The following is a 10,851-nucleotide window of genomic DNA, read 5'->3' on the forward strand; positions in this document are numbered from 1 at the left end:
CTAGATACTTTTCTAAGCCACAAAAACCGTCAAGGTTGGCATCAGGGTCCCATTTTCACAGATGAGGAAACCACGCTGCAGAAAAACTAGTTACTTATCCGAGGACACTCAGAGTCTACCCTAGGTCTGATTCCCACATCTGGACTCAACACTCCATCACATACCACCTTCGTGGAGACTTCAAGTCCACTTTGAGATGCAAAATCTTTGCCACTGGAGGAAAGTGTGGGCCAGAAATTCCAGGCCATTTGAAACTGGATGCTTTTGGATGAGAAGGACCAAGAGCAGGTGGGACTGTATTCTTTTTCTCTGCCACAGGCCACATGTTGGGCAGGCTGTCAGGGGAGATGACCAGAGTCTAGCGGGGGCTTCCCTACCCTGGTCCTACAGTAGAATTACTTGGAGGACATTTAAAAATCACAGGTGCCCAGGCCCCACCAATTAAGTCAGAACTTGGGGAATGTGGGACAGTGGGACGCAGGCACTCATTTTTGTTAAAGCTCCTGGGGGACTCTACAGGCAGCCAGGGTTCGGCACCAGTGTAGGTGAAGGAGGAAGGAGGAAATATAAAGAGATTCTATCCACAAACTTTACTGTGCTGTTGGACTTTCTGTCTGGGGGGCAAGATTCTATGGTCCCTGCCTCTGGGTTAGGCAGCGCTGACCACAGCTGCCTCCTGTATCGGTAAGAAGATCTAAAAATACAGCTCAGTCATTCGGTTTTCTGACTCAAATACCCTTCGGCCTCAGATAGGTTTTCTTTCCTGTTTGATGCCTGAAATGGGGGCATAAACAAAAGCATTTTGGATGGTACCGTGTCACATGAGAAGCTTAAGCAAAGAAGCTGAAGACAGAAATGTGTTTTTGTCAGGTGGCCAAGCGGAGAAAAATGATGTTTCCTAAGAATTCACCGGATAAACAGAATATGAAAATCACTCCATTTTCATAATACCAAGGAAAGCAACTGTTTCTTTCCTTTATTAAAAGTGTTCAAAGGATTTTGATGAGCTTCATTCATTTCAAAAGAAAACAAAGTCACTGAGAATTTTCTGAGAAATTATTTGTCTATTTCAGAATAAAAAGAACTATACATTTATCAAAATTTCAGTACAATGAATTTTTTCATTTTTAAAATTGATGTTGTAGCATAACTCATCCTAGTAGGGAGAAAAAGCTGAGTCTGCTCATTGAAGGAAAACAATCACAGACACTGAATAGACTGGTGTAATCATACTTTATATGAGAAACAGATAATCCTTTTCCTAGTAGTATACCTTGTATTTGTGCAACATTTTACTTTTTTTCAAAACGTTTTAAATTCATTCTCCCATCCTCCTTTATATTTATCGAAAAAAATTTCACAATGTCCCATTTATTAATTGCATTTTTTCTAAAAAGAAAATAAGACAAGCATTCTAGTCCATTTTGGAGATACGAACACTGAAGTCCAGGGATGTTCGATTGCTCTCCCAAGGTCACAAAAAGTTAGTAGAAAAGCCAGAGAAAGAAGCAACGTCTCTTGACAGCTAATATAGGACATTTTGCACATAACACAATGTGAGTCTGTGTGGGTGTGCATATGTGCAAAAAGTCCAGCAGAGAAGGCTGAAGCTGTGCAAAGAGCTAGAATTCTTTGTTGTTGTTTGTTAGCAAACTTCAGTCAAAAATGGATTCATCTGAAGCAGAACCATTGTTTCAAGTTCCATGTTAAATCAAAGAGAGGGTTATAGAATCAGCTTAGTGGGTAAAACTACATAAAAAGCAGCTACACAAGCCCCTGTTTCCTCCAAGTGTGGAAATTGACACATTTTCATTCTAATCCCAAAGGATAAGATTCCTAGAGAACATGACATGATAAAAACAAACAGGTGTCTGACTGCTTGAATATCTGGCAAAGAATTAATTCATTAAAAAACTGGATTAAAACAAAATAATACAAATAATACAAATTTAAATAATCTCTACCTTTGATGGAAGGCCCCATGGAAGGGAGGAGTTCCTGTACCACTCACCGGAAAAGAAAAATTGGTCCAGCAGCTGCCACCTCTGATACCCGCCTGCTTCCCCCAATGAAACAGAAAGGCAAGAACAGCAGCCTCAGTTTTTTTTAATTTTAAGTTTGAAGTCTTTTCAAACCCATCAGAAACATGTGTTTCTTTTATGTAGTGTCCATATGCTTGTCATCATGGTAAAAATAACTTCAGCCAGGACCTACAATTCTAACTCTGAGTGAAGGTCTTGCTTGGTGGGTAGCATAAGGGGAATCTGCTGTGTCTTTATCAGTCCTGAGGCTTTTCACTCCAGCTGGGCACAGCCAGCAAACTGAGTTTCAGAGCAAAACCAGGTGTTTTAAAGCAAAACCAGCCTCAGAAATCACTCCATCCCTTTTTTACTGATAAGACTCAAAGAGGTTACAGCGCTAGTTTAAGGTCACACAGCTAAAAATAACAGGGCCAGGACTGGACTTTCATCTCCACACCATTCAGACTCTACAGCTCTACATCAAGCCAGCTAACTGGTTCAGATCCCACACTGACTAACAGGGTGACCTTGGGCCTGTCATTTAACTTTTCTGCACTTCATCTAAATAATGGGGATGGTTACAGCACCCAGCCCATAGGACACGATGAGGATTGGGGAGCTGTATCTGTAAAGCCTCCGAAATACTGCTGGCACGTGGCAAGTGCCTGAGAAAAGAGTTAGCAATCACCATCATCATCATGGTCATCGTGTCTCTGTAGGCTAGATTTCCATATACATTTTTATTTTTTTTAACATCTTTATTGGAGTATAATTGCTTTACAATGGTGTGTTAGTTTCTGCTTTATAACAAAGTGAATCAGCTATACATATACATATGTCCCCATATCTCTTCCCTCTTGCATATACATTTTTTAGAATCCATTGAATGCTCATGATTTAATAGGTTTAAGTGTGTTAGAGGACTTAGAAAAGATGTATCTTAAGCATGAACAGGGGCTTGCACGGTTTGATCCTCTCGCCAGCACCAAAGGAAAGAACACCTAGGCTTTCTAATCAGCTTGTCTCCATGTGGGCAGAAGGGGAAGAGGGACAGGTGTGGCTTAAAAGCTGTCAGCAGTCAAACATCAAAAAACAGAATCAGACTCCTTATCACCAACCTGGTGAGGCAGATCCCATCCTCGAAGATGGGAACCTGAGACTCAGTTTAGATCACCTGTCATAGCAGGTTCAATGCCAGCAGCTCAGCTTCAAACGCACACAGCCTCCTTCACACCACACAGTTCCCAGATTCTGTGGGTTCCTGTCGCTGGATGATACCAGAAGCACTGCCTGGACCCAGGGGCTTGCCCAGACGTCAGCCAGCTGACCAGGCAAAAGCTGAAGACAGCCTTAATCCATTTAAATCCCAATTAGTGGTTCATGGTTTTCTTAATTTTAAACACATACTGAAAAAAGGAGGAGGAGGAGGGGGAGGAGAAGAGGAAGGAAGGAAGGAAAGAAGGAAGGGAGGGAGGGAGGGGGAGGGGGAGGGAGGGGAGGGAGAGGGAGAGGGAGGGGAAGGAGGGGGAGGGAAGGGAGGGGGAGGGAGGGGAGGGAGGGAGGGAGGACTTCAGAGTTAGCTTCCAATGTTTTCATTGCTAACATTATTGTCTTTGTAGTTGGGGGAGGGGTGACACTTGCTGTCTACAGAATTCTCTTCACGTACAGGTAAAATTCCATTTTCAATTTACCCAGTGAGCATGCGATTCTGTTTCAGCAAGCACACTGTCTGCAACGGCTAACATCCTTTTCTCTTATCTGTAATTGAGTATGTGTGAGGGGTTTTTTCCCCTCTGTTTAACTTCTCTATTGAGATTGCCTTTTTCTCCCCACAGAAAATGAGTCTCAAGTGTCAATGCAAGAACATGAAAGATTAAATTAAAATGATCAGGAATCCATTTTTTATGGGTTTACAAGGCTCTGAATCATCTCAGTTTAAGTTCTTCTGGGTAACCAAGCTGGAACCAGATCGGGAACCAGATCAGGTTCCAAATTTGCTCAGCTTTCCTGTTAGAATTAGTTACTCCAGCTCTCTTCAACTCGGAACTCCAGACCCAGTATTGCTTCTCCTCAGGTGCGCAGCATTCACAGAGCTAAGACCGCCTCAGACAGGACCAAGAAGCCCGAATCTGTTTGGAACTAGTTGGTTCTGCAATATCTGTGTATTAGTTCATGACTCATTTCTGAATGAATACGTTATATATCAAAACACTACTTAGGACAAAAAAATACTTATGCTTCTCTGAGTCATCTTTAGGAAGCAATAAAGAGGTCTTCCCCTTTCCTGAAGATTTCTTCTATTTTTAGAATCACCAAAAAAAAAAAAAAAGCCTCAGAGTTGGGTTAAATTCCCAATGTCCGCTCTTTCTTCCCATTTACTTAAACTGATTTGCACTCTAAACTACCTTCTCCTGTCTGTGTCTACTACACCCTGAATCCAAATTGACTGTTTCTTTCAAGGACAGATTTCAGACATGTAACTATGAGAGTGGTTTGATAGGAGCATTCAGGCAACTCATTTCTTCAGTAAAAGTCATACAGATCATCAGTCAACAGGGGAGATTAGTGAGCAAGATTTTGTCCTAATGGTTCCTACGGCTCCAACAGGCATTTCCCCAAAGAGTCCTCATTCCCCAATCTACTCCGCAGGGTCACACCACGCACTCATTATCCTCTTCCTCATCCTCAGCATCAGCTCCTTTGAGGGAATTAAAGCTTATTGGAACCAATTAACAAAGAAGAGCACAACGTTGAAAAGATAGATTCAGCTTGATAACTTGCTACTAATGAGAAAAAAACAATTCTAGGAAATAGCAAAAATCGTCTGTCAAGGTCAAGCTTCTCAATCCCATTTAACTCTATTAAAAAATATTGGCGTCTTACCCAAAGAAATAAAAGTGCATTTGAGCGTTTTCAAAGTAACTCTTGGGGCATTTTATCAAATTTATATGAAACAAACTCCTCCACTCCATATGTAAGAAAGAAAGCATCTGATCCCTTATACGTTCCACATTCACTTGGTTGAATTTAACAATTTCAGATAAATTCATCACTTGCCCTGCCCTGGAATAGAAACTTGGGGATTTTCTACCTGCACACACTGTGTGCCAAGTCGCCTACTGAAAATGTTGGTGTTCATAGGTTAGTAGGTTTCACCGAGCTTTAACAAACTTGTAAGCCAGCCTTGTTTACTATCTGCCAAATTCTCTTGGAAATCCCAAATCCACGGTTAGCACCTGGCCATCTCCCATCCCTCGCACGGCCCTACGAAGCTTCCCGGTGCCCAGCTCACTCCTTGGCTGCCTGCCCCAAACGTGCGCCTCCAGGAGCGTCCGGCCGGGAAGGCGACACACCAAGCCCAACTCGCAACGTCCCCTCCAATGCTTCCTGCTGCTCCAACACTTCCTCCTAAGCTCAGAAAGGGCTGGTCGCAGGCCTCGGGGCGGCAGCTGACCTCTCGGCCTCCGGCGGCTTTGTTAGAGCCCTCAAGGGGGTTGGAAAGGAAGGAAAATGCCCGACCCCTGGGCACGGAACCCGTCACTCCCTGCCGCCCATACGGCTCACCCTCGACACACGCAGGATCCAGCGAGACAAGCAGCAGGGGCCACCTGGACATGAACCCCGCCAGGGACGCTCGGAGCTGGTCCCTCTGCGCTGCCAGAACGGGCACCAAGACCCGGCTCTAGCGGAGTGTGGCTCGGCCCGGGCCGAGATGGGCGCGCCACTTGGCGGCTAATGGTCGTGCCAGGAGTACCAGGGCTAGCTAGGGGGGCTGCCAGGCCATGGAGCGGCGCGCTCCGAGAACCCCGGGCCGGCACGGCCGGAGTACCAGGGTGGGCAGAGAAGCGACACTTGCAAGGTCGGCCAGGGGTCCGCGTCCACGTGAGCCGAGAGGCCAGATCCATCCCCTTCCCGAAGCGGGGGAAGCTCGTGTCAGGCACCCTGGAGCCCCGCACCGGGTAGCGCGCAGTGGCCGGAGGGGAGAGGCTACGGGTCCCCGGCCCGCGCCCCGCGCCGCGCCCGCCGCGTCCACTCACCTGGCAGTTGGCGCCAGAGATCCCGGCGGGGCAGGTGCAGCTGTAGCCGGGGTCGCCGGCGGCGGCCGGGGACTGCGGGCCGGGAGCGGGGCGCGGGGTGCACACACCCCCGTTCCGGCAGGGCTGTGCGCCGCACGGCCCCGACACGGACAAGGACGCGGCGGGCACCGGGCTGGCCAGACAGCCGCTGCGGGGCCCCGCGCCGAGCAGCAGCAGCAGCAGTAGGGCGGGCGCGGGCAGCAGCTGCGCACCGGGCGCCGGGGCGCGGCGGGGCAGCATGGCCGACGGAGCGGGCGCGGGAGCGGGAGCCGGCGCCGAGGCGCGGTGGCGGCCCTGGCGGCGGGAGCGGCGGTGCCGGCGTCGAGAACAGCTCCGCGGCGCCGGGCGCTTCCTGCAGCTGCGGGATCCGCGGTTCCCGGGGCAACGGCGGGCGGGGCTTGTGGGCGGGGCAAGCGGGGGCGGGGCTCCGGGCGTGCGGGGGAGGATAGGGTCGTGGGGACCCTTCCCCCACAAGGAACTGAGTCACGGGGAGCAGGAAGGCCGTCCGGGGCCCCCAGCCTTGAGGGGTGCGGTCAGACTCGTGGGTGTGTCCAGAGGTCAGTGGTGGCGGCGCGGCCCCGGCGGGGAGCTAAGGCGAGGCTCGGGAAGGAAAGGGGGTGGAGGGGGTCAACGCAGGCGCGGGGAGGACTTTACGGGGCCTCCAGATGCGGAGCAACGCTGCACCCGCCAAGGGCCGGGCAGGGCCGGCAGGGGCGGGCGGGGGCGCGGCGCGGCGCCCGACTGGCAGGAACTGCCCTCGGCCTCTTGGCGCAGAATCTGCGAGACCGCAGGGGGCCCGGCCTTACCTCATTCCCCGGGGCTGCTCCCCCCGCTCTCACCACTTCCCCCAGCACACACAGCCCTCCCCGCGCCGCCTCCAAACCCTGGCGCCCAGACACCCGCAGACAAGCGGGACTGGCTAAGAAGTGACCTTGCGTCTGCGCAGCGCGCCCCGGGGCCCTTGTCCTTGGTGCTGACCGAGAGCCTCCCCTCTCGCGGGCCCTTCCCGGAGGGCGGAACCGGCCGCGCCGCTCGGAAGTGTCTGACTATGGCGCGGGAGGGCTGAAAGAGGCCTCGGGATCAGAGTGTCTACACCCTGTCGCTGAACCGAGGAGGAAACTGAGGCCCAGACAGGCTGGACTGGACCCCAGTGGGTCACTTGACTGCCAGCCCAGAACGCTGTTTTCTGAAAGAGCAGTTCAGAAGCGCAGGTTCGAGAAGGCCCTGCTTGCGTTTACTATCGAGCTCTTCGTCGTTTGACAGCCAAGGAGGTCAGGCTCTGCTGAGGAAACGCAGCCCACCTCGTTTCCCCCTCCCGACCTTTCACAACCTCTGCTATGTATAGGCTCCCTGTCTTCAAGGTGACCACGTGAGAAGAGAAAATGGGACCCTCTTGGATTAACAGTTGGCAGATTTTCTAGGGCGCACAAATATAGTTTTGTAAAAGCTGGGCAAATAAGAAAGTAGAGACTGCACATGAACCTAGCATGGAGATGCCACAGACGAGCAGCCAGGGGCTGATAGATAGAAAGTCTCCAGTGAAGACAGGAGCCAAACTGCACAACCTCTCCCAGGCTCGCTCAGACACAGGAGCAAGTGTCAGGCGTTTGTGCTTTAGGAGATGCCTAAAATCCATGTGGCCATCACAAGAAATCACTGAAACCCAGACAGATCTGCATGCAGCGGGGAAATTCATACCTCCAAGGGGAACCAAACAGTTATTACATTTCCCTCACACCTGCTGTCTTCTAGCCCAGACCTCCCCTTTTTAAAAAATCTTAATTTTGTGCCACACCAGCACCCTCTGCTGGTACTTGTCTCATCAATCAGGTGTTTCCTCCACTTTCTGTGCCCCTGGAGTATGCATTCTTTCCTGAAACTAACCTTTCTTACCTTAAATCCTGGAATAATGGACTAGTGCCGCTCATTCCTTTCCATCAGCACACACACACAACAAATGAAGCAAAATGAAGTGTAAGGAAGGTTGTGAGCTAATTAAAATCACACTTCTGTTTACTATATTTTTGCCTAACCACCTCCCTTGTGGGTGAATTTCATATCACTTTGAAATATGGAAGAACTAACAGTGGTTTTTTTTTTTTTGGATGCTGATTTCTGAATTTTCCAGCTAATATTGAACCTTTAAAAATATATGTATTCTCTCTGTCTTTAATCTTTAAAAGGCGTATTATGAAAGAGACAATTCAAGACCATTTTTCTCCCAGCTAAAAAGAAAGACTAAATCTCCCAGCCCCCTTGGTTATAAGAGGAGCTATGTGATTAGTTCTGAACAATAGGACATGGTATTATGTGCCCTGGCTCCAAAACATCCACACAGTAAATACCATGCAAGTGTTCGCTATTATTATTGCTGTTATCACTCTCGGAGAAGTGGGTCTTTTCTTTGTTTCTGAAGGTTGATTTGGTACTTGACTGACAGTTTCCAACCATCTGCAAGACCTCCAAATACCTAACCAGAGTCCAACTAATATATTATCATGTCTTATTAACCAAAGTTATTAAAATAATGTTGCCTCTGTGTTTAAATGCAAACTAAAAATTCAGTTATCCAGACCTTTGGTTCATATTATTTCAAACATACAGAACATCAAATCTTCCCCCTAACCCACCTTATTTCCTTTTTTGATAGAGACCCTACTTTAATAAATCAAGGGCAAAATACCCAAATAATGTGTCTTTGCTGTGATTTCAGCAAAGACTGTTACAGAATTTCTCATGATCCCCTTATGGAGCAAGTGGACTTGAAACCATTGAACAACTGTAGTCTGAATGTACTAGTCAGTGAATCACTACCAGGCTAGAGGAAGTTTTTAGGGAAATGCCATAGACTCTCAAAATTTGGCAGCTAATACAATTCATACCAGAATCAAGATATAAAAATATTTCAACCAGTTAAAATGCTGAGCTAAAATAAAGAAAATGGAATATTAATGAACGACTGTATGTTTGGCCTTAACTGCTATTTGCCAATATTTCTATCTCTACTCCTTCCAAGAACTTCTTTGTAGGATTGTACTTTCCTGCCCTCTTGAAGTTAGGTGTAATCACATGACTTGTCTTGGCCAATGAAATATGAGCGGCAATAACATGCACCACTTCTAGACTGAAGCCTTTAAAATTCAGTGCATGACTCACGTGACCATGGTGACCATCAAGATTCCAAAAGGTGGAGCCGGTGTCCCTGAGGGAGGGCAGTGTGGTGAAGCAATGGGAACCTGCAATGGACATGTGGTGTAAGACATAAACCATTGTCGTTTTAAGCCACTGAGCCCCAGCGGTGTTAAAAAACTCCAGACCACACACAAGAAAGTGGCAAGGCAGGACTGACTGTTCCCAGTGAGCCATGCAGCTTGACCTGCTATCTCACGTGTGCTATTCCTGCGAGATAGAAGGCTGGATCCAATTCGGGATTCCAGGGCCTCTGAATTTGATGGAACAGAGACATTTTAAGAAACAGTTTGGCTCATTTTTTTCATGGATGTACTCCAGAGTTATAACTCAACTGCAGCATACTTTAGATGTTACAAAAATGTTACAAACCAATGCAAACATAACTGTCTTTATGTTTTGCTTTTTTGTCACAACAGGAGAAAAACATCTTCCCAGGCCAGCCCAGGTTCGTGGGCAGCCATCTGGGAAGCACTGGCCTCAGTGAGAGTAACATTCCTTCTAATAATGAGGTTCCTATGCTCCGTGACCCCCAGAGCATCCTGTGGGAATGCCAGCCTGATACACGGTGTGATGATCTATAGACTAAGAATCTCATATTTAGAAAAAAACCACAGAAGTTGCCTGGTATCATCTCCCAGAATTTGAACTAAGATCCAAAGAGGAACACTACATGGGGTGATATACCACCTTCAGCTCACCTGGAGTTCCACACGTGCTAACATACAGGCATAGCGCCTTTCATTGCACTTCACTTTACTGTGCTCCACAGATACTGCGTTTTTTACAGATTGAAGATTTGCGGCAACCCTGCTTCAAGCAAGTCTATTGGCACCGTTTTTCCAACAGCGTTTGCTCACTTCCTGTCTGTGTCACATTTTGGTAATTCTCGCGATATTTCAGACTTTTTCATTATTGTTATATCTGTTATGGTGATGTGTGATCAGTGATCTTTGATGTGACTACCATGACTCACCAAAAGCTCAGATAATGGTTAGCATTTTTTAGCAACAAAGTAATTAAGGTATGGACTTTTTTTTAGTCGTAACGCTATTGCACACAATAGCATAGTGCAAACATAACCTTTATATGCACTGGGAAACCAAAAAATTCCTGTGTCTTGCTTTATTGTGATATTCACTTTATTGTGGTAGTCTGGAATAGACCCACAGTAGCTCAGAGCTGTGCCCATGTGCATCTATCAATGATTTAGCACCCACCTTCTCCCCCAGAGCACCTAAGCTTTCTGCAGTCGTTGGCAAGTTGGACTCTTCGCCTCTCTCTGCACCCAGAGTTGCCTGTAGATGGTGACGTCATTACTGCTCCCTCTTCCCACATTCAGTTACCCTCTAAGGTTATAAGGGAACATTCTCGCCCCCTGCAAAGGGTGGGTCTGGGTGCCGGATTGAAGCTGGAGTCAGCTTGAAAGAAAAACTCAGCCACACGACCCAGACAAGGAACACATCGCCTCACGAAAATGTTCTGCCATAGAGAACAGCACCAAACTGCCTACTCAGACCAGAACAGTTGTATCAGGACCCATGATGACGTTGGGCAAATTAGAC

General features: G+C 47.7%; 1 protein-coding gene across 1 annotated transcript in view; it reads right to left on the reverse strand.

The window, feature by feature from the left end:
• Positions 1 to 6,421, reverse strand: part of DNER (delta/notch like EGF repeat containing) — a 326,447-nt gene extending 320,026 nt beyond the window's left edge. Inside the window, exon 1 of the mRNA XM_082464617.1 lies at positions 6,059 to 6,421. Coding sequence (XP_082320743.1) covers positions 6,059 to 6,337 — 279 coding nt within the window. The 5' untranslated portion in view covers positions 6,338 to 6,421. The remainder of the gene's footprint in view (positions 1 to 6,058) is intronic.
• Between the last annotated feature and the right edge of the window lie 4,430 nt (positions 6,422 to 10,851).

The sequence above is a fragment of the Balaenoptera physalus genome, assembly GCF_965194825.1.
Source record: "Balaenoptera physalus genome assembly, chromosome: 6".
Taxonomy (NCBI): Eukaryota; Metazoa; Chordata; class Mammalia; order Artiodactyla; family Balaenopteridae; genus Balaenoptera; species Balaenoptera physalus.